This window comes from Lagopus leucura, unplaced genomic scaffold (genome assembly GCF_019238085.1).
Source record: "Lagopus leucura isolate 7727_CA_CO unplaced genomic scaffold, USGS_WTPT01 130-10_obj-0_obj, whole genome shotgun sequence".
Classification (NCBI taxonomy): domain Eukaryota; kingdom Metazoa; phylum Chordata; class Aves; order Galliformes; family Phasianidae; genus Lagopus; species Lagopus leucura.
In genome coordinates, this window is record NW_024965703.1 from 16,168 (window position 1) to 38,886 (window position 22,719).

The 22,719-nt window shown below is 58.9% G+C and overlaps 1 protein-coding gene across 2 annotated transcripts; it reads right to left on the minus strand.

Annotated features, from left to right (window-relative positions):
• Positions 1-531: 531 nt before the first annotated feature.
• Positions 532-20,155, minus strand: NOL4L (nucleolar protein 4 like). 2 transcript variants are annotated; one of them, XM_042892770.1, is made up of 8 exons: positions 20,108-20,155; positions 14,723-14,864; positions 6,551-6,822; positions 6,157-6,342; positions 5,880-6,071; positions 5,651-5,773; positions 5,334-5,535; positions 532-4,200 (listed from the first exon to the last, which is right to left on the minus strand). In XM_042892770.1, the coding sequence occupies exons 2-8, from the start codon at positions 14,829-14,831 to the stop codon at positions 4,001-4,003; spliced, it is 1,284 nt and encodes a 427-aa protein (XP_042748704.1). In that variant the 5' UTR covers positions 14,832-14,864; positions 20,108-20,155; the 3' UTR covers positions 532-4,000. The 2 variants fall into 2 exon arrangements, with proteins under 2 accessions (XP_042748704.1, XP_042748703.1); XM_042892769.1 differs by lacking the exon at positions 20,108-20,155 and adding an exon at positions 19,712-19,785.
• Positions 20,156-22,719: the final 2,564 nt, after the last annotated feature.

Sequence of the window (22,719 nt, forward strand, 5' to 3'; positions counted from 1 at the left end):
GCTTTCCCCAAACCTTGATGAAAGCTTCATAGTTTCACAACAAAACAAAAACAGAAATAAAACCAGATGTCACAAAATGAATTTTGCCAGCAGAGAAGTTGAGGTCTGCGCTGCTCCCCGTGTGCCAGTGCTGCTCTGTTCCCCATGGGCAGCACCACCTCCATGGCAGCTCTCTGCAGTGGCTTTGGCCCATTTCTCTCTTTTCCAAAGGCCCCATTTCGAGGCTGTTCGGAGCCGAGCTCCCTGGGGTGAGAGCGGAGCAGAGAGCCCTTCTGTTATACAGTGTTTATTGAGCAAATTCAGTCTTATATATGATATACAGATTCCAAAGGAAAAAAAAAAAATAAAAAGGATTCCACATACGTATGAAATCAGTGCATTTAGCAGTAATACCATGGAGATAACAGCTCGATTAACAGCTCATTGGTCTTCGTTAAGTGAGGGGAACAGGGAGTGGGCCTGTGCTAATCATTCCACAAACAGAACAGAATTAAGTTGCATCACATATATAATAGACACACGTTCTAAGAATTAAAATATTAAGCCACATTTACTGGAAAAATCCACAGTATATAACACAAATAACTCTTATCGAGCTCATTGAGGAGGAAGTGCTCATCTGCTTAAGAGCCACACGAAGTTGCATAGGTGCCTATCTGCAAAAATATCATTTTGAAACGAATCCATTAAGCAATAAAGTGTCACCTTAGGAGCTGGATGAAGTGCCGAATGCGTTCTCACTGCCCCTCTGAAGGCGCTGCCATCCCCCAGCCCTGGGCAGCGCTGCCATCCCACCCCATCCCACATCCTGGGCGCTGAGCTCCAGCTCTGCCCACTGCTGTTCTCCCGTTCTGGATGTGATTCTGGCTCTCCTCGTGTTTTTGGGGGGCAGCTTCACGCCCGGGCCCGGAGGGAATGGCAAAGCGTCAGCGCTGCCCTTCTTGAGCTTGGAGCTCTGCTCGGCTGCAGCTTCACATCGATTCCCATTTCAAATCACAGCCAATCTTTGCGTCGGCCGCTGGCAAAGCCTCCAGCAGCTGGTGGGGGTGTTTGGGGCAGGGAGGTGTGGGTGAGGTGTGACTGTGGCTTGGTCAAGCAGACGAGCGGGCGCGGGCCGGTTCCTCCCCAACGGCGGTCGCGCGGAACACACAGGGGCCGGGAGTTCTGTACATGTAAACAGTACACTTTCACTGAGTCCAAAATTAGGAGCAAAAATACAAAGGTTCACATTGGTCTTAGGTAGATACAGGCGAAAAAACTGAGCCGGACAGCTCCGAAACAACCGAACGAAAGTTCCTAAAGCACCACTAAATTATATAAAAAATCAGACCATGGACGGATTGTAGTTGGTATCCCGGTGAAGTACTATGCTACCTTGTAAAAAGTCTTACAAAAAATTACAAATCAAAAGTATATCAACCCTCTGAGTTCAAAGCAGCATTTGACGTGGACTGGTACTGATCCGACCGCGGGTCGGGAGGTCTGAGTGCCACCAACCCGGAGTGCTCCCATGGAGAGACCCTGCACAGGAACGGCCCCTGCGGGCAGCTGGGAGTGACCCAAAAGGGAGAGACAACAGGGATCTCTTTACTCCATCAGCGATGAGTTTGTGTTAAATAAACACAGCACGCGGCCCAGCGCCAGCACGGGGCAGTGGGACCTGCACAGAGCTTGTGCCGAAGGGACTAAAGGGAAAAAAGACATAAGAAAAACAAAAAAAAAAAAAACCCACAAAAAAAACCACCATAAATCCCTGACAGAAATCTGTAGTCAATCCCGTTTGTTTCATCGCTTGTCTGGGATGCGGCTGTCAGCGGGGCTGTGCGTCTGTACCGTGCAGCCCTGAGTTACAGCATCCTTAGGGCGGGGGGGGGGGCTGCTCAGTGTCCTTCCTACGCAACCGTGGGGCCTCCGCCGCGTTCTGCAGCAGCTTAGAAAAGAGCTACGAAACTTCAATCCACGCTAAGACAAAGTCGAGGGCGGTCTGCTCGAAACGGCTACAGCTCTGCGTAAATCAAAGCCAAAGGAATGGATGCGGGTGTGTTGGTGAGGCCCTGGGCACCCTCGTGCAGCACGGCGGGACGCGGCGGCTGCGTGCTCTGTGGCACAGCAGGGGCAGCAACGCGGGAGCACGTAAGAAAGAGAGAAATTCTGGGACAGCGATTGTCTCTGCCTCTCCTTCTTTAACAATAAGACTTGCACAAATGGCCGTGGGTTACATATTTCGTAAAAGGTTTTGTTACTTCGTGGTATTCACACAAAAATAAATATTTACATAAATTCCAAGGATGGGAGGGATGCGAACGGAGCGGGCTGGCGGTGCGCAGGGGGGAGCGTGAGCCGGGGATGGGGATGGGTCCCACTCTGCCCCGGAGCCACCCTGATGGCACAGAGCTGCGTGGGCTCCATCTGCACCCAGGGACCGAGTCCCCTTCCTCCGAACGTTACCAGAACTGTCAGGTTTGGGGAACAGAGCAGTCAACACAAGGGTTCGTCCCTTCTGTGCTGGGCCAGGCAAAAGCCTGTCCTCGCGTTGGTGGCTTTTCCTGCACTGAAACTAAAGGCTGGGGGTTGTTTTTCTTCCAGTGTTTGGGCGTTCGGTTGGTTCAGAAGGCTGCACCGTGCTGCCCGGCTCTGCTGGCGGGGAACCAGCCTTCACCACAACCTGCGGTGCTGGGGGCTCCTGCAGCATGGGCGAGGGCAGCAGCCTTCGTCCTCAGGCTCAAAGTGGCCAAAAAAGGGCAAAATGAAACAGCCGGCTCCAAAGAGAGCGCCTATCTCTGCTTAACGCACACGAGATGTGGTTCTGTGCTATCGAATGGGTCTGGTGTGACAATTCCTGCCCTCGAGGAGGGCCGCGCCAGCACTGGGGAGGAGTGGCACCGCGGCGCCGAGCGCGTCCCTGGTTTAGCAGCACTGGTTGTAGGTATTGCACTGAGCAAACGAAGTGCATCGTTGGGGAGGGGGCGGAGCGGTGACCGGACTGCATCAATTCCACACTTTGGGAATTGTGGGCTTGTTCCAGGACTGCGGGTGGGGAATGGGGGAGGGCAGAGTGGGGGCTGCTGCCCAATGCACTGCACACGTGATGCGACGGTGCTGCCCTGCTGCCCCAGGGCCGCTCCGCTGAGCCGTCGGGCAGCACTGGGCACTGCGCTGCTGGGCACCATCCACATCCACTGCACTGACAGTCACAGAGCCCGGGGGGGGGGGGGTCCTGGAAAAAGCCCACAATGGAGTGTGAGGTAGAATGCGGATGGTGAACGCAAGACAGTGTTTCTCGGGTGTTTCCTTCCTTCTTATCTGCAATGACTTAGCAAGTGCGAGACATCCTTTTAGCATGAGGTCTGCTGGGCGTCCGAGTCTCTGCAGGACGTGGAGCCCCGCTGCTGCTGCGGATGGGGCCGGGTGGTGGCAAACGCACGCCCTGCGGGATGGGGGCTGCCCAGAGAAACAGGCAGAGCTGCCTGGGAATTAGTAGTGTTGTGATATGGAATGTGTTATCTCACAGGAACAAATTCCTTCTGATCAGACAGACACAAAACTGGCAATCTGTACAAACTCAAAAGAATCCATTTTCAGAAAAATAAATTACTAAGGGGAGAAGAGGGTCCATTTCTCAATAAATATGTGATTCGGCTCACCTAAGACTTGGAAATTATCTGGGGACGGGATTCTAACATTTGGGTCCATCAAGGTCATCCTAAATACATCTGCAGCCCCAAACCTCCCCAGGCTCCCTTCTGCCCTCGAGGTCCCGCATCCTTCCAAGCCGCACGTTTGGCTTCTGGTACGGGTCAGGAACGTGGCCTCGTGCCTGAAGTCCCAGGTGCTCGGAGTGTAAAAGAAAACAGCTCTGTTGGGTTCCACCTTCTACAACTATGCGGAGCTGCCGCTTCACGGGAGGACGGTGGCGGTCCTGAGCGGGACACCGCTGGGAGCCAATTGCTAGCAGGTGTAAATTGTCTTCCTGACAGAGGAGCGCCGCAGCCACGAGGAGTCAGTTCTGCTGTAAAATGAGGTTTTCCAGTTCATCTGCAGAGCGGAGCAGAAACGCTGCGGACTCCCGGTAGCCGGCGATGAGCTGCCGCACGGCGCTGATCTCTGTGGGGCTGAGCTGGGCAGCCTGCATCCCCCTGCTGGTGCTGTTGGACTGGGCCGTGCTGGAGGCCCCCCCCTTCATGCTGAGGTCAGTCGGACCTGCGAGGGAAACGAGAGCCTGTCAGTGAGAGGCAGTCCTGCAAAACTTTGGGTCTCCCCATGGGTGGGAGCTGCCACCGTGCTCAGACTTGCATGGGGCTGGGTGAGTGCTTGGGAGAAGGAAAGAAAACTGGGAGTCAGAGGTTTAAAGATCCATTAGAAAGAAGCAAAGAGGCTGACGTCTGCTGCAAGCAGGGCCTGTTGGCTCACACCCGGGCTCTCCTTGCAGCTATTTGCTGTCTCATGTCATGGGAACTGCACTCGGTGCCCACACCTGGTAAGAGAAGGGCGGTGGGGCCAGGGCTGGGCTCGGGGGGACCAAGAACTGCAGCCACAAGGATTAGGTCCCAGCAGCTGGAGGCCAGGGTGGGATCTTTATTCAGGGTTAAGAAGCATTAGGAAGGGATGATAAGAGTTAATCCCAGACAGGCATCTCTCAGAACTCCGGAAATCACATCCCTTCAAATCCGCGCTCCGTCAGGGAGGGCAGGAGCAGGAAGCTGGGGTGGGCAAAGGCAGCGGGCCGGGAAGGAGTGGCCATTGGGGCTTCACAGTGAGCAGAGCCACAGGGCTGCTTTGCCCCATTCTGTTCCCCTCCAGCAGCAGCCGGCACCGCGCTGCCTCCCTGTGTGCCCCGCTCCAGCCCACACTGCTCCATGCTGCTCACTTGCTTGCAGCCTCACGTGCCTCCTGCAGCTCCCTCCTGCAGCATCCATCCTGTTTGCCGTGCAGCCATGCTCCTGAGCTGCAGCCAGAGCTGTGCCCGCAGCCTGCACTGTCCCCATCCCTGTCCCCAAGAACAGGCGACGAAGGCTGGGGAAGGGACAGCTCATACCAGCAATGAGATCAGGGTGGCGATAGGCACCGCTCTGTTAATCATTAATGAATGGCTGGTACAGATTCCCTTTTTTTCTAAGTGACACTCCTTTCCTCCACCATTTCCACCTAGACTGTCCTTTCAAGTTCAGTTCAACAATTAACTGCTTGCTAATGATGCAAGGTGGATGGTGGGGCAGAGACCTCCGGTGGGGGCACAGGGGTGTTTCAGAGAGGCTCTACAGGAGTGGGGCTCCTTTGGGGCCAGCCCCTGCCTCACCCTATTGCCAGGGCTGGGTACTGCCAGGGCTGCTCACCATTACTGTGGTTCCCGGTCTGGAGCGGCGCAGGTGGCTGCAGGCTGCCTCCCAGGGACCCATAGCCACGGTAGCTGTAGTTGAGGCTTCCATTGATGTAGACGGGGTCTTGAGAGTAGGACGAAGCTGGCAGTGAATAGGAGGAGTGGGTGATGGCTGTGGAGTCTCTGGAGTGCTGCTTGTCCAGGGCGATCGGTTCGTCCTACACAAGAAGCACAGGGGTTGGCTGCAGAGAGTCTGATTGCCTGCAGCAGCAAGAGACCACCTCCCCCCTGCTCACAGTGCTATCCCACATGCTACAGCCTCAGGCACGGTACCTGCGAGGTCTGGTAGATCTCCAGCCGCATCCTCTTGGCTGCTTTCCGCGTCTCGCTCTCGCAGGCAGCAGCCAGGATGTTCTCAGCCATGGCCGAGGTGAGGTGCGGCGGCGTGGGCCTGGTCTGCAGGGACACAAGGGAGAGCCGAGCTCAGGCCCCAGCGCTGTTTGAGGGCAAAGCACAAGAGGGCACGGCACAGCCACGCTCACAGCACGGCGCAGCCACTCACCATCTCCATGCCGTTCTTTTTCATGCGGCGGCAGGACTTGAGGTACGTGCGGATGCGTTTGCGAGCTCGCTCCTGGAACTCGGGGAACTGCCGGCTGCAGGACTCGATGATGGCCTGGATCTTCTCTTTGGGCTGCTTGGAGATGGGAACCATCCGATCCAGGTTCTCGTCCACGAAAAGGCGCACAAACATCTGCAGGGGAGACGAGAGGTGGGAACACCAAACCCACCAAACCCACAAGGAGGGCAAACTCGATGCCCCGTGGCGCCGTCCTTACATTGAAGGCCTTTAGCCGCTCCGGGTCCATCCCTTCCGAGTCATTTATCTTATCGTTGTCCTCGTGGTCATCGTGGTCATCGTCATCCTCGTCAGCCGTGGGGGCTCTGCCAACTGTCAGGTCCTCGGGGCAGCCACTGACCTCGGTCTTGATGGAGTCGTAGCTGCCGGAGCTGTATGGTGGGGACTGCAAGGGGGCAGGGTTTCAGCAGACAGCCTCAACCTTCCCCCAGCTGCAGCTCAAACCTTTCCCTCTGGCTCGCTGCCACCATCCCCATTCCTGACGTCCCATCCTCCCGCCACAGCCCAGGCAGAGGGACTCGTGGCCATGCCAGCGCCAGCATCACGCACACCCCAGTGCCTTCACTCCCCGCGCCGTGCCCCCAGCCCCTTACCTCTGCTGTGGTCTTCACCGCGTACTTCACCCTGCTGCGCAGCCCGTCGGTGCTGCAGCTGTCCGACTGGTAGGAAGGGGTGACGTGGGCAGGTGTGAGCTTGTCGCAGAGGTTGATGGGCTGGTCGTCGGTGGAGGCAGTGAAGTCCATGGGGGCTGCGGTGCCATTCCCATTCATTTCGGGGAAGGCGCTGTCGCCCTGCGTGCTGCTGGAGGTGGAGGGGTTCAGGGTGGAGGAGCCATTCCCGCTACAGCTCTCTGACGAGGAGTCATCTGCAAAGAGGGGTGTGCGGTCACCTCCAAGGTCACCCTTCACCGACCTCGTGGAGAGAAGCCCATGGCCCGGGTGCGAAAGTTGCAGGGTCCAGCTTGGGGCCATCACAGGCAGCAGCCCGAGGGCCAGGCACTGCTGTTGTGACTGCTGGGCCATGTTTCCAGAGCTCCGCTGCCACGCTCTGAGCTGCCGGACACCGCCGTGTCCTGCACCCATCCACAGCGTGTCCGTCCGTCCATCCATCCATCCATCTGTCCCTCCATCCCTCTGCAGATGACGATCCCACTGCCCACGCCTCTGCCTGGGGCCTGCGGCACCTTGGCTTGAATAAGAACTTTGGAATTTGGTCCTTTTAGGTTTCTGTTTACATTGCAGGGAGGAGAAAGGGGCATTTCCTCTCCCTGCATGAATCCCTTGTCTCCAATGGCTTTAACGAGAGCAGCACCTGGCACAGAGTCTGGCCAGAACTGAGGTGACGAAGTGCAGTTCACAGAGGCTCGAGGAGGGCTGGAGTGGAGCAGCGGGGCTGGGGACCTGCCTGGGGACTCTGGTGAGGGCCTGCAGAGCCCTCATCTGGTCTGGGAAGGGGACAGGGACTTGCACAGACACCTGACCTGTCCCAGCTCACTGCAGCCCCACTGACCTTGTCTGCCCTATGTGGATGATCTCTTTTCCTGCCTACTTCCACGTGTCCCTGAGCTATCCATATGGCAGCAGTGCCAACCATACTGCCCATCACAGTGCAGAAGGACGCTGGGTCCCTCCAGGGCACTTTTGTCCCCTCCTCCTCCACTCTCCCCCTGCCCTCCCAAATGCCCTTTTCCCACTACTGCTGCTCTGAAGGCAAAACTCTCCTCACAGCCACAGCCTCCCTGCACTGCCCCACTGCCCAAGCAGACACATCACCACACCCTGGCAGAGCAGCACACCATTCCCTTTCCCAGCACACAGCAGTGCTTTCTCTTTCTCCTTTCCATTCACACACCCAGGTCTCTGACTGTCCCCAGGCTCCTGTTTGTGCTGCTCTGCCTGACTGCAGCAGAGCCCATCCCCATCCCTATCTTCATCCCCATCCCCGTCCCCATCTCCATTTCCATCCCCATTCCCATATCAACAACCGCCCCACGCACACCGGGGAGCCCAGCCCCAGCACTACATCTTCAGTCCCTGCTCAGCCCCTTCCCCTGCCCTCCCCCTCACTGCAGTAAATCCTTTATTTCATTAGGTGCCTCCGCGAGAGGGAAAGGGCGAAGCACGTGGGGAGCTGCTTCCTGTGCAAGTGTGTGCTGCGAACAAAGAAGCTGCAGCCACTGACAAGCAGATGGCGGTCCCTGGTCCCCGGTCCCCGGCCCCTGGTCTGTGATCTGCAGGCCCTGCTCCCTGGCCCCCAGAGCTGGGGTCGGGCTGTGGGGCGGCACCAGCACCGTGCCACCAGCTCCAGGCACACGGGTGCCAGGTCCAAAGGTGCACAGGCGCGGGGTGCGGGACGGTGCCCAGCTGCTGCCACCCTCCTCCTCCTCCTTCCTCCGCCGGCATCTGCAGAGAACTTTAATGAAGGCTGTGGCAAACTTTCCTGTGACCCCTGCGGAGGCTGCAGCAGTGCAGGACTTTGTATCCCTTAAAATAAACAGATTGAGGACGCTCTGGCATCTGAGCAGCCCGCGGGGGCCGTGCCTGTCCTGAACCACCCCAGCACAGGAATGGACGCTCCCTGCTCCGAGGCGGCTCCATTCCCCACGAGCCCCAGAACTGGAACACCCCCACAGAGCCTGCAGAGCTCCCTTCTGTCCTCCCCCCTGCACTGACCCACTTACTGCTCTGGGTGCAGGCAGGAGCCCCAGCTGCCAGCTGAGGCCAGCGTTGGCTCTGCACCTGAGCGCTCTCCATGTCCCTGTCCCTGTGCCGGTCTCTGCCCCATGCACAGCTGCCTGCAGGGGCTGGAGGCATGGAGGATGTCTGAGGGCCCTGCCCTGCTGCCAGCAGCCCAGCCCACCCCGCTCAGCTCCCCAGCCTCTGTTCCATGCATGCCCTGCGCTGGCATGTGGGCTTGCAGCCAAACCCGCCAGCAAGGCTGGGGCTGGGCTCTGGGTGCAGGCTCCATGCTGATTCGGAGCAGGTGGAGTGGTACTACATTCAGTGGGGGCTGAGCCTCGTCCCTCCCCCTGCTCTGCTCTCAGAGGGAGTCTCTGGCCTCATCCAGCGATGCCTCTGGGAGGATTAGGGAGCATTATTCCTCTGCATGGAGGCATGAGCTGCGTGCCATGCCCCGCCACCAGCCCAGGCACGGCCACAGCAACAGCTCATGGCCAATCAGTGCCGCCCTGCAGCTATCAGAGCGACCTGCTGGCAGTGCTCAGGGGGCAGACAGCCCCAGCACTGTGCCTGGCACGCAGCGGGGCCCCCGCCACAAGAATCCCACTGTGCCAAAGCACTGAGAGGTGGCACCGGGGACAGGAGTTTGCAGAGCCCTGAGAATCCTCAGCCTGACCTGAGCATCCCTGTTCTGCCCTCGGCATCCTCAAATCGCCCGGGCAACCCCACATTGTCCAGGTATCCCTTACTGAGCCAAGCAATCCCACATTGCCCCAGCACCCCTTACTGCCCTGGGCACCCTGCCCACCCCTGCAGCCTTCCCATGGCCCCCAGCTGTGCCGCAGCTCCTGCAGCTCCTATGTACCAACTGCAAGAACACTGTAGTGTAAAACAAGGCTGAATGTAAGTGAACCCTCTGCTCCTGATCTCTTTCTTATTTCTACACTTATACGGGTTACGCTTTCCCAGAAGATCTGCATATAGAGTGGTGGATTAATCTGCCTTGTGGGCAGAGGAACGGCCGCAAATCCAGATTGCTGAGGACCCTGGATCAGAGCAGGAATGGCTTCAGCCAGCTTAAGAACGGGGATGCCCTCGAGAGGCAGCACAGGGGCAGATCCATGGGATCGGGACCGCGCTTGGGTTCCTTCTCAGCTGCCACAGCCTGGCCCCAACCCGTCCTCACACCCTGCAACAGGGACGTATGGCCACAACACCGCGGCCATGGCCACATCATGCAGAACCCCTGACATCTGGGAGGTCTTCTGCAAACCCCCAGCAAGCGCCCAAAGCACACAAATAAATAGCAGGGCACCGCGAGCAGCGGTAGAGCAGAGCCAGGCTGCACAGCCATGAATATATTCATTATCAACCAGCACGAGCCTCGTGAGCTCCCTGCTCACGGCTGGAGTTTGGCTGAGCGAGGAGCCCCTCTAATGAGGATAATTGGAAGCCCCCCTGCTTCACCCCCACGCCCTAATTGAAGCAGATGGATCTGTAAAAACAATGTCACTTGGAGACGTTTTGATCTTTCGGTTGGGAAGCAAAATATTTCATTCCCCTCTTGGACTCAGCAGAGCTGGGCTGAGGGCCGAGGGCAGCCCAGGAGTGGGGTGTGTGGCACCGGGCAACACCACGAGAGCAGGGGATGGGGACACAGCCTGGAGTCTATTGTGGCCTCCGTCCCTCCCCGGCTGCGCCAATCCCGGGGAAGCGAGAAGCAAAATGGCTTCTTGGGTAGCGGTGATGGGGGAGGAGGGATCAGTCACTTATTAAATGAATTAATCAGGGCTCAGCGTTTTCATTTTGAAGAGGCTGCTGGATTATCCTTGATTTCTGTGACACTGGATTTGCAGAGATCAGGAGGGGAAGGGGAGATTTCCAACACCTGCTCCCCGGGAGATTTTACGGCAGGGAAGTGGTTGGGTTTAACATCTATGTCAGCAAGGGCCACCACGCCGCTGTCCAAAGGCAGAATTAAAGATGAATGGGGCAAATTGTTCCTCCTCCTGTCACATCTCCAGAGCCAGGACAAAACCTCTTTTGACTCAGAAAACAATGAGCTTATGTAAGAGCCAGCAGCCCACGGAAACCTCGCCGCAGCCCCGCGCTGCCACGGCCGGGCAGGGGCCGCCGAGCCCTGGGCCAGGATGGGACGGGTATGGAGACAGGGATGGACATGGGGACAGGGGCTCAGCCAGGGCTCACTGCCCTCACAGTCAGACCAGAGCACCAGACCTAAGCCGAGGCCACACTGTGTCCCAGCTGTGCCCACAGTGCCCACACGGCCGTGCCTGTGGCCAGTCAGGCTGGAGTGCCCAGCGCTCTGCTGTGGGCTGCAGCTCCGCATCCAGCCTGCAAGCGAGTGTCAGAAGTGTTCAAAGCATCCCGCAGACATCTGAGTGTAACAACAGCCAGGAAGATGAAAAGTGCCATAAATTATTCACTCACAAAAGAGACGAGAAGGGGGAAGGAGGGGAGGAGGAGAGCCTGCGAGGAAGGGACACTTAATACAAATTAGAGAGACCAGGTGGGGATGGCTCCTGGTGCAGGCACACGCAGGCAGCACGCAGGGCCCGGGGGCTGGGGTGCAGAGGGACGCCTGCTCCCTGCAGGTCCTGCCCGGCCCATTTCCTCCATGACACACAAAAAAGGGAAAAAAGGAACACTGATGGGGGATGAGGAGCAGCAGGCCTGGCCTGCCTCCACTGAAGGCGCTGTATTTCCTGCCTCCCTTCGTTCACTCAAACCTCCTTACATCCCAGACGAAGCCTCCATCCTCCTCCCATCCTCCCGGGTCCCGGCCTCCGGCCGCAGTCCCCGACAAGCCGACACCTGGCACAGCCGGGCACAATGCTCTGCTGGGACAAGGCAGTGCTGTGCACCCAGCCCCCCCGGCCCGGCGGTACCCCCTGGTGCCATCTCCTGCCATCAGAGCGAGCGGCACGCGGCCGCACAGCACGGGGCACGGCCATGGGCATCTTCCCTGGCACAGCTGCAGGCGTTTGGCTTGGCCTCGTCCTGCCTGCAGCACCAAGGTGTTGGGGTGGTGGGAATTGATCGGGAGCCCTTCTCTCAGCCAAGAGAGCCAACAGAAGCCGTGTGATGATTTCGTGCTGGGATGCCCACAGTTCCTGAGATGACCTCAAAGTATGCCATCCGCACGTCCCTGTGGCTCCTCCTGGCCCTCAGGAGATGTCCTGGACAAGGGGCAGCCTGACGAGCGTGCCTTCATCATTAAGTAGGTTAAGAAAGTCCTTTCTCCAAGGTCTGGATTAGCGGCTGCAGCGGATCCAGGCAGACCGGGATCAGCGGGGACACAGCATGGAGGACAGGCACAGGAATCTTGCTGGGAGTGACCCGACCCTGAGCCATGGGAAGGCAGCCCCGAGCCCAGCTGCTGCGGCTCCAAGTGAAGCCATCTTGGGGCTGGCAATGCCCAGTGGCACACTGGGGATGGGGTCAGTTTGATGCCACGGATTTTGGGGTGTTTTGCTTTGAATGTGTGCTGGATCCCACAGACGCATCCCCCCAGGATGTCCTCCTGCACAATGGCTCAGCTTCAGCAGCAGAAAGTTTGTGTTGATCTTGCTGCTGCTCTGGGTATCCACTGGCTTCCTGCGGGGCACAAACGCTGTGAGTAACATCCTATAGGGAAGGGATGTTGCAGGGAGCTTCACATTTTCCGTGCTGGGGCCCGCAGGATGAGTAACAAAGGAAAATGGAAGAAGCAAGTGTGCGCCTGTGTCAGCGTTGCTGCTTGGGGATGGATTCTTTGTCCCTGCATCCTTCCACGTGTCCCTGCATCCCTGCATCCTGCTGTGCATCCTTGCATCCTGCTGTGTCCCAGCATCCCTCCGTGCATCTGTGTGTCCTTGTGTCCTGCAAAGATCTCTCCATCCTGCAATGCACCCATGGATCTTGCAATGTGTCCCCACTCCCCTGCAGCCTGCAGTGACACCAAGCCAACACGAGCCCCATCTCTGCTGCAGACGTTCCTCCCAGCAGTGCCTCCTGCTGTCCCTCACCTCCTGCAGCCAACAGTTCTCATTTGCACCCTGTGCTGTTTCATGCTCCAGAGGCTGACGCTGTTTGCAGCATGGTTACATGGGGCCAAGGTTTCTGGGCACAGAGACAAAATGAGGTGCTGGCTTCCATCTGAGCTGCTTTTCAGCTCGCTGAAGATGCAGCAGATACCTGTGCTTCAAAGCATGGGACAACGGCTTCCTGCTCTCCCACCTTTCTGTTCCATGCTGCTGTGCTCATGTGTCATATGAGAACATTCACCCCTTGCAGCCCCCTGGAAGACGTGCAGTTGTGCTTCAGCACTTCAAACAGGACTTCTTTTAACCACGCGTGTCAGATGATACCGCTGTCCAAACAGGCACCTCTTCATTACAAGTCTGCCTCTTAGGAAGCCCGTCACAGAAAATACGCTCCAGGCATCCTTCCCATTAAACAACAGCGGATGGGAGCAGCTCACAGAAGGATTTGCAGAGGATGGAGACCAAAACACCGAGTGGAGCCTTCATGCCGCCCTGCTTGTGCCCTCTGTGGTGCAGTCCACAAGTTTCAGTCCCTGCCATCTGTCTTTTTAGGAGTCTTCCCTGGGATAGCCTTTGTGAGTTGGCACAAACAAGGCAAAACACGTTTGCTGAAGCCCCACAGCAGGGTGGGTTAAATGAAGAGATCACCAGAGGCCCCGCACCCCTGCACTGCCCTGAGCTCACAGCTCCAGTGCTGGGTACACAGCAGTGATGGGGCTGGGCTCCTTGTCCCACAGCCCCTGAAACAGAGCAGTCTGATGGAAATCCCAGTGCTGGGCTTCTCCTGGGGGAGTTCTGTTACTAACACCCAACTCAGCTTGCTCTCTCTTTGATTCCTCCCATTTTGCTCTGTCAGTTGCAACTTCACGTGCACTCCTCACCAAAACGAAGGAGCTGTTCGTACTTTGTTACTCACTGCTGAGCCTTACAAAAGAAACTGAAAGAGCCAAGAAGGGCCCCAAAGAGGACACCTGCCTCCAAACAAAAATCACAGGGCACAAAAAATTGGACGCATTTCCTAAGAGGGCAGAAAGAGGGAGAGAGGACTCAGCTTGAGTGAGAACATCTTGATTTGCTTACATACGTGAGTCCCTTATTAAATTACTGTCGTGTAGAATAATAGTGTTGAGTAAAAGGATCCAATCCATGTCATTCTAGATTGTAAACAAGACTTGGGAATTCATCAGCGAGAGATAAGCCGCAAGCCTGAAATGTCCTGGCAGGAAAACAGCAAAGTTTGGGGATACAGAGACCTGGCAATGCCACAGTTGGCTCCAAGCTAATGAACAGAGCATCCCTGTCCCACGGCTGCACAAAGCCACCCCTGGGAGATGTTGGGCTGCAGAAGCCCCTCCTTCCTAGGGGTCTCCTGGCCCCTTCTCAGCGCTGCTCCTCACTCCCTGCCCGCTCTCCCCGCAGCATCTGGGCTGTGGATGAGCACAAGCCAAGGAGCAGCCCAAGCACTGAACCCTTGCAAGCATCACAAAGATGAACTCCGACCTGAGCCCGTACTTCTGCCACTTATTTACTCAAGCAATTTTTTAAACTAGCTTCACAGAAGAAACACAGCACGTCACCTTACCAAAGGCCCCCTCCCTCCCAGCCCACATATGGGTTCCAGCCACCTGCCCAAAGCCATGAGACACCTCACATCCGTTCCATGATCCCAGTGCATTTTTCTCACGTGCTGCCTCAGGTGTAGCTTTTTGAGCATGGATCCTCTTGCAAGAGGCTGCTCTCCTTCCCGTGGCAAGGAGCCACGGGGCTCTCTGGGCTGCTCCTGGGGACCCCAATCCACTGCCCTCTCAGGACCTGGGGGGCTGTGACCGTGTCCCCCATGAGGACCCTCAGCCCAGAGCTGGGCAGGGCCTGGCCACCGGCAGCCTGCAGGCTGACCGGGAAGGCTTCAAAGCCCGTGCTGATATGAAATCCATCCTACAGGTGGGACACCCGATCAGAAGGGACTGGTTAATGTTTAATGAGCCACAAAAACACCCCAAGCACAAGGCGCCGCGCTCTTCCCGTGGCTGCAGGCACTCACCATCCTCCTGGCCGTGAAGGTTCTGCGGGCTGCGCATGCTCTCGTCCTGGCTGGGGCTCAGGCTGGAGTTCAGGTGCTGGTCAGCTGAGATCCATGTGGAGTCATTCATATCAAAGTCCTCGCTGCTCACCGATGTCTCATCCTGAAGGCAAGCAGGAAACGGTTAAGGCACAGAGCTCTCTTCCCCCCTCCATCCTCTCGCTCTGCCATCTCCCCACCGCAGCCTTCCCCAGGACACGCAGCTCCTGCAGCCCAGGAGCCCGCGAGCAGCCCGGGTGAGGTGGCTCCCAGGAGAACGCCCCAGCGCCGCTTCCTGCCTGAAGACGTGCCTGAGCAATGGCACTGTCTCTAATTGAGGACAATTAGAAAGAGCTCGCATCCTGTAGGAGCGGATGGCTGAGCCCTGGAGTTTACCCTTTAATCTCCATCCACACTAGCGTGTTTCTGGCAAGTGAGCGGCACGTGGGAGTGGAGATAGGGCGCAGCTCCGCTCAAACGGCCCTACAAACAGTTCAGACCCTTCTAAGACCAAACCATCTCCTGCATCAAGGGAACGCTGACGGAGCTGTGCTGGTGGGGAGCAAATGGGAATGATGAGATCAGATCCCACAGGCTCCAACTGCCCAGTGCTACAGGAAGGCCCCATGGAAGGGGCTGGGGTCAGCTCTGGGGTCTGGGGCTGCCCACGTCGTGCTGCCATAGGGGCTGCCAGTATGGCAGCTGTGCTCATCCTATGCCGGGGGGGCACCGAGCGGGGCAATGGAGCCCAGGCAGCCCCAGGGCCCCGCAGCATAGATTGCATTCCTCTCTCCCACTCCTGCAGCTGGAAGGACATTTTCTCTCTGCCTCTCTCTCCCTTCCCACTAACCTTTAGAGCACTTTGAGACACAGCCCTTGGATCGCTTCCAGAGCCGGAAAGGTCAGCCGCAGGATTTCAAAACCACCACCGGCGAGGCTGGGATCCTGAATGAGAGGAGGGGCCCGGTGCTCCCCTCACCCCCCCCAGCGCCCGCTCTGCAGGAAGCAGATGCTGCCCCAAATTAACACGGTCCCGTCGGCGGTCCCTTTATCTGCCTTCCTCTCCCTGACCGCTCCCCCAAAATAACGGATAGAGGCCGCATCCAGAACTGCGGGGCGGCGGGGGACACAAAAAAATGCCCTCCAGAAGGGCCTTCAGATGTGCTTTCCTTTGATTGAAGCATTTCTCAGGCTTGTAAATGCTCAGCTTCTTTTCTTTCCTGCCCCTCGTCCTGAGATTACATACACCGCCCGCTCCTTTTCCGTGTGAGGAGCAATTGGCAAAAGCCTCTTCAACGTACGGCTGTGCCTCGTAAAAGCTGCCCTGTCTGGCTGCCTCTGGCTGACAGATTTTATGGTGAATAAACGAACGTCTTTCAGGACAGGTTGGGGCTTTTCCTCCTCTCCCTGTCCCCACACACACATCTGCAGGCCCAGGGCAATGGCGCTCCCCACCTCCCAGGATCTTCCTGGAATTTATGGCTCAGGCACCCATGGCTGAGCTCAAGCAGGGCAGGGGGCATTGGAGAACTGGGAGCATGGGGGGCACTGGGGCACAGCGCTGCCAGCACACCCGGCTGCTACGCCAGCCAAGAGCGGCGCTGCCTCCCCACAAATCCCATTGTGCACGTACAGGAGAGGACAGCACAGGTCTCCCCACCACACACTATATATAGTCTCCATTGCACACAGTCACAGGGAGCCAGCCATCCTAATATCTGGCCTCCTTCACAAGGCTTACCCAAGATTACTGTCAGAGCTTAAGAGACAAATGCAAATGCCAAGGTCCTGGCTGCCCACAGCCTTCACCTGGCAGGTGGGAGCCCCAGGCAGCTTTCCAAAGGGTTTGGCTCAGGCACAACTCCTGCAGAAGGCACAGCCTCGGCACCCAGACCCCGACCCAGAGGCACTCGTGCAGGCTGGAAAATCAGAGGCATGAAAGATGCCTCGCACGCACATGCAGCGGAAAGGGCTTTACAAAAGTGTACCATTCTCTTGAGGTGCAACAACGTCGGCCTATTATTAGAAATACTCAAGCCAGAAACCGTAAATGTGACTCAGGTCAAACACAGATGTTGCACGTTCCCAAGTCCACACTCCAGTCCCCAGCAGGAAACAGGCTGCCAGCGTGGGGCCGGGCCACGCCGTCCCCGTGTCCCCAGTGCCATCTTTTGCTGTGCAGCCAAGGCCATCCTCACCCAAAGTGCCAACAGGACAAACCTCTCCAACAGCGTGTGGGTCTGGAGTGGAGGCAGAGCCCACCCTGTGCAAGCACGCTGCAGGGGATTGCAACACACAGCTAACACTGCAGGGATGCAGTGGGGGACTCAGCCACCAGAGCAGTCTCTCTGTTTGGCACCAAGCCGTGGGAGCTCCTTGTCCCTCCGTGCCCCTTCCCTGACAACCAACAGAAGCACTGCTTGCGTCCTGGCACTCCACTGAGCCCCAGCAGCCCTGCTGCCCTGTGCCCACCCCGGCCACCAGCATGCTGCCTCCCTGGGACACCCAGGGGGGGACACATAGCAGAGCTCTGGGACACCTGGCACTGCCTCCTCTACCAGCAGGACCCTGGGCACACACAGCCCTGGCCCCAAAGCTACCAATGCAGCAGTGGGACCGACTGCTTGGTCAGATGGGCAGCCCCCAGTTGTCCCCACATGCCACCAATGGTGCTGAACACCGAACCTCAGCGACTGGGAGAACAAGGAAGAATTTGTGAACAACGGCCACGACTCAGAGCAATACGGTAAATCTAATCTACCCTTCCACCCTCTTTTGGCTTGCAAGTCAGGCAGCTCATTCTTTTTCCTCTCTGGGTTCTCAGGAGAATTCTCTCTGCTAATTTCTTCTTTCCTGTAAACAAACTTCAAATGAAACTTTCATTAGAAAACAGAGCACAATCCATTACCATCGCCTGTCTCAGGACCGGCCCCAGCCCCACGCCACGCGTGGCACAGAGGGAGGTGGCAGTGCCCACCCTGCGCCTCCAGCCCGGGGCCCCGCAGCCGCTGCCTGCTTCCTTCCTGCCGTCCCCAGCTCTGCACGGGGATCTCCCCAGCCTGCAGCCAGGTCCCATTGCTTTGTTTCCAGCGACGAAGGCACCGAGTGATCAAGGGTCAGGCAGCGTGCGTGCAGCTCTTCTGCTAAAGGGAAGTCAGATCCTGCGGGTGCGCTCACAAACCACACCCAAAAGCCAGGGCTGCAGGCACCGCCGGGTTTGGAAAAACAACGTCCTCGCTCCTCTTCTTATCTACAGTCCAATATTCACAGCTGCTTTACAGACGCTCACAGCCAATGTTTTTGTACTGGCAAAGGCAGGCGCTCACATGTGCAAAGTGAACGCTTGGTGTTTTGTCCCACCAAGCACCACGCATCTTCAAGAGCCGTCTGCACGCACCTCTGCCCAACCCCTCAGCTCCCCTCCTACCTGGGAAGCTCTTCTCCCAGCCACAGAGCTCTCTGCCCATCCCACACAGCAGCTCCAGCAATGGGACGCAGGCTGTGGGGCTCACCTGCAGCAGGGCAGCTCCCGCAGCACTGCTGGGCAAGCACGGGGCAGGGGAGCTGCTCCAGTGACCACACCTCAGCCATGCATGCAGGGCTATCGGTAACCTGCTTACTTTACAGCTTGGCTCAATTTCTCAGCGACTGCCTTGCAAACATCTCTCCCATCACTGACACTCCGTGCCTTACGCTACGTATTCCAGGCTCCAGTTGTCAACACAGTTTATTTTCTCTTCTCTTTCTGAAGTCTTTTATTTGAAAACACACCCTGTCACACCACAGCCGGACTTTCCTGGTGCAGCGGAACAGGAGCTGAGCAATGTGTATCCCTCAGCAGCAGCGATGCTTTAGGAGCAACAAAGATGATGCACAGCCCGGGGATCCCAGGCACAGCAGCTCATGCTGGAAGGAGCCATTGGTAAACAGCCACTGGGAAGGAGTCATTGGGACAGAGCCATTAGAGAGAGGCCAGTAGGAAGGTGGCCTCGTCTCATCTCAGCCACTGTTTAAACCCAGCCCTCTGAACATGCCAAGAAGGTACTGAACCAGATTTGACCCTAACTTAACCAGTTCAGCACAGAGAAAGGCTTACTAATTGAAGATAAACGCTCCTGATCAAGGATTGGTACCACAGCCATGATGAGCACGGTGCTTGCTGCTCTGGGAATCGCTCGGTGTGAGGGAACACGGCTGAGGGGCAGCGATCTGTGACCACCAATGTACGCACCAACCAAACATCCCGGGCGCTCTTTGTCAAGTACGTACATCCTCACTGACTGACATTTCTGCTGATTTGAACGAGCACTTTGCTACTTCCCAAAACACTGGCTGGAAGAGTTAATCTGCAACGTGAACAACAAATGGAAGAGGAAGGGAGGACCATCACCTCTGCGCGCACACACACACACACATCTGAGCTGCCTTCCTCCGGGCGCATCACCCACCGAACGCACGGGCAGGGCGGGGGTCGCGGGCTCTCCCGGCTCCTGCTGTTCAGCGGGGAGGTGCTGAACGTGGGGCCGGGCGCGGGAGGGAGAGGAGAGCAGAGCGTCCTCGGGGCTCTGCCCCTGCTCTGCCCCTGCTCTGCCCCTGCCCTTACCTTGCCCTGCCCCTACCCGCTCCCTGCCCCGCACGCCCGCCGCACCGAGCTCTCCTCACGCCGAACACGCGTTCGCTTTGCATGCCGGTCGACGCTTCCGCCGCGGTGCCGGCCAGCAACCGGGTCCGGCGGGCACGGGCGGACAGCGGCCGCCGGCAGCGGGACGCGGCCCCGCCACTTCAGCGCGGGACCCGGGGCCGCGCGGAGCGGCTCCCCGCGTTCTCCCGGCCCGGCCCGGTCCCGCCGCCCTCCGCCCGATGCTCCCGGCCGCTCCCGGCGCAAATCCTCCGCCGGCCCCGCGCACGGCCCCGCCGCTGGCAGCCGGGCTTCGGCGTGCGGCGGGGATTGACACGTAAGTAGGGCTTTACCTCGAGGGAGGAAGCTATTTCCAGCGCAATCCCCGCCCGGGGCCGGTGCCGGGGCCGGGGGAGCGACGCGGCGATGGCGGCGTCGGCGCGGGGCCGGTGCCCGGGAATTAATGGGGCCGGAGCGCTCCCGCCGCCGCCTCCTCCCACTTTCTTGTGGGCTTTTGTGCTCTTCCGGGGAAGGGGGAGCCGCGCCGGGCGCGGGGAAGGACGCGCTAACCTTAACCCTTCCCGCAGCCCCGCCGAGCCGCAACTTCCCGGGGAAGCGGCCGCTCCCTCCCCCCGCCGGCGGCCCCGGAGTTGGGGAACGGCCCCCGCCCCGCACCGCCCCGCACCGCCCCGCCGCCCCCGCGCATCCCCCGCACCGCTGCCCCCACCGGAGCCGCAGCCGGAGCCTACCTGGAGCGGGGCCCGGGCCCTGCCGGCTTGCGCCAGCCCGGCGGCGCGGCTCGGAGCGCGGGGCGGGGAGCGGCGAAGGGACGGAGGGACGGAAGGGACGGAGGGAGGGGGCCCGGGCTGGCGGCGCTCCGGAGAGGCTGACAACCAGCTGCTGCCCGGGGAGAGGGGCCGGCGCTGCGGAGCGCGTCACTCCCGGCTCCCGGGGGGGGCCGGGGAGGCGGAGGGGGGCGAGCGGGGCCCGGCCGCGGGCGGAGGGGGCGGAGGCGGCGGCGGGGGAAGGGGAGCGGGGCCGCGGGGGGCGGGCGCACCGGGCCGGGCGCGGCGGGGGGCGCGGGGAGCCGCGCCTGGAAGAGCACATTGTGGAGGGCCGGGGAGGGCCCTTCCTCCGGGAGGAAGAGACAATGTCCAGGGCCGGGCGCCTGCTGGAGAGCGGCGAGAATGCACGGCGCGGCTCGGTACGGCTCGGCACCGCCGCGACTGCACCCCGCCCGGGCTCCCCCGGCAGGGCACGGCCCCGGGGGTGCGCCGCGCCCGGCTCGGCTCGCCTCGGCCGTGTTCCGCTGCCCCGGCCCAGCTCGGTCCCGGAGCCGTGGGCTGGCGAACGGCGAGACCCCGGGAGCGGGACCCCGGGATTGGGGCCGGCTCCTCACCTCCGCCCGGCTACGGGCGCGGTGGGCGCACGGTGCCCAGGCCACACGTCGGCTGCATCCTTTTGTTTCACACGCATCCCCTCCTCGCTCCGGTGGGAGAGCAGAGGGAGAGCACCCACTCCGTGAGCAACACAGCTCTGCGCAGGGCTCAGCCGTTGTTCTGCAGCTGCTCCTGGGGCTGCCCGGTGGGGCAGTGCTTGCTGACCTCCTCCTGGACATCACACCTCAGTGTCCCTCCATCCCCAGCCCGCTCTGTGCCTCCAGTCCTTGATGGCTATTAGGCGAATTTTGATGAAATAAGCCCGGCAGTAGGGCCTTCACCACCGCCAAGGATGAGAACTGCACATCCCTGTTTATTGCTTGTTGGTGCCCATGTCCAATTGCCATGTGCGTTAACCACAGCACTGCTGGGAGGAGAAGGTCAGGGAGCGCTGTGCTGAGCCCCGTGGGGTGGGGGCCTGAATGGGCACCGTGGGCACTCATGGCTCACCCTTCCCTAGCTCGAGCTGAAGGGCAGCAGTGGAGCCCCGGGGTCCCTGCGGTGGGAGGGCAGCGGCTGCGCTCGCTTCCAGCTCGATGGCTGCCGCTCCTCCCTGAAGCTAAAATAAAATCCTGACCATTTAAGGTGAACAGGAGACTTGCGGTGGACCTCGGAAGGGTTTTAACCCCTTCCCATTGCTGGGCTTTGTTTATTCCTCACGCTCCCTTCGCTTCGAGCTAGACCACGCGGCAGAGCCAGCCCCCTGCACCGGGCACACAGCAGCGAGGGCGCGAGCCTGACGCGGCCGCTGTGCTGCCTCACCATGTGGACACTTATTTTATACTAAGTGCCTTTGTGTGGGCTAGGTTAATCCACTTTGGAAATGGATTAACCTAAATTTTGCATCGGCAAACTTAGCGTGGAACAGACGCATCCATTCGGGAAGAGAGGGTGGAGGAGCAGGCAGGACTGCAGGCAGGAACCCTTCCAGTGCCGGCTGCGGGACCCGACCCCGGTGGGGTCACCGCCGCACAAGCGGGGTCACGAGCCCGACAGAAATGCCATTGTTTGTGGCAGTGCCTGCGGCCGCCAGGCCGGCACAGCGAGGCTGGGCACGGAAATGGGGCTCCTGTGGGAGGGAGAGCTCTGAAAAACGGCAACTGGAGCGCCCTTCTGGGGGGGATCCTTCGGGTTCAAACCGTGGAGGGGGAAATAACTGGCAATTAGGTATAGGATCGGTAATGATCATTTATCAAGTTGTCAGGAATAGGGTAAGTGCCTTACAGAACTGTGCTTTAAAAAAAAACATAATAAACCGGTACTACTGCTATTATATTATATATAAAACACATCAAATATATTATTTATAAGTCGCTTCCTTCCCTCGGCGCGTTCATTACCTCTGAACCCTGCAAACCCTTCCCTGTGGGCACACACATCCCTGCGGCTCCCTGCCTGCCTGCCCACACAGAACCAAGCCTTGCCCGCAGGGCTGCCTCCTGCACACCCAGCACCACGCCACGAGGGGCTGCTGGCAGCACCCGACCTCGTCCTCCAGTGCTTCCCAGGGCACACAGGCAGCACCGGGCTGCTCTCAGACCCAGGGGTTCTGCCTGTAGGAACACTGTTGGTGAGTGTGAGCACAGAGATCTGCAGAGGACTGCGTGACGTGGGATCTGGCTCTCATGCTGAAGGAGACACTGACTCAGGGGTGACCTTGTGCACGGTTACTTGATGTTCTTGTGCCTCTGGAAGTGGGTTAAACAACAAATGGCACCTCCTGCACCTACCGCTCCGTGACCACCAAACCCTACTGGGTGATGAGCATTAAAAATGCAAAGCTTTGCCAAGTGATGCCTGTAAGGAAAGCAGGACAGCAAGGGGCAGGGTCACAGCCCCACGGCATGAGGGGAGGTGTGACTTCTGCCTGCATTGTGTTTTAGTTCCCTGGCATTCAGAGCAGAGTCAGGAAGAAATGGGGA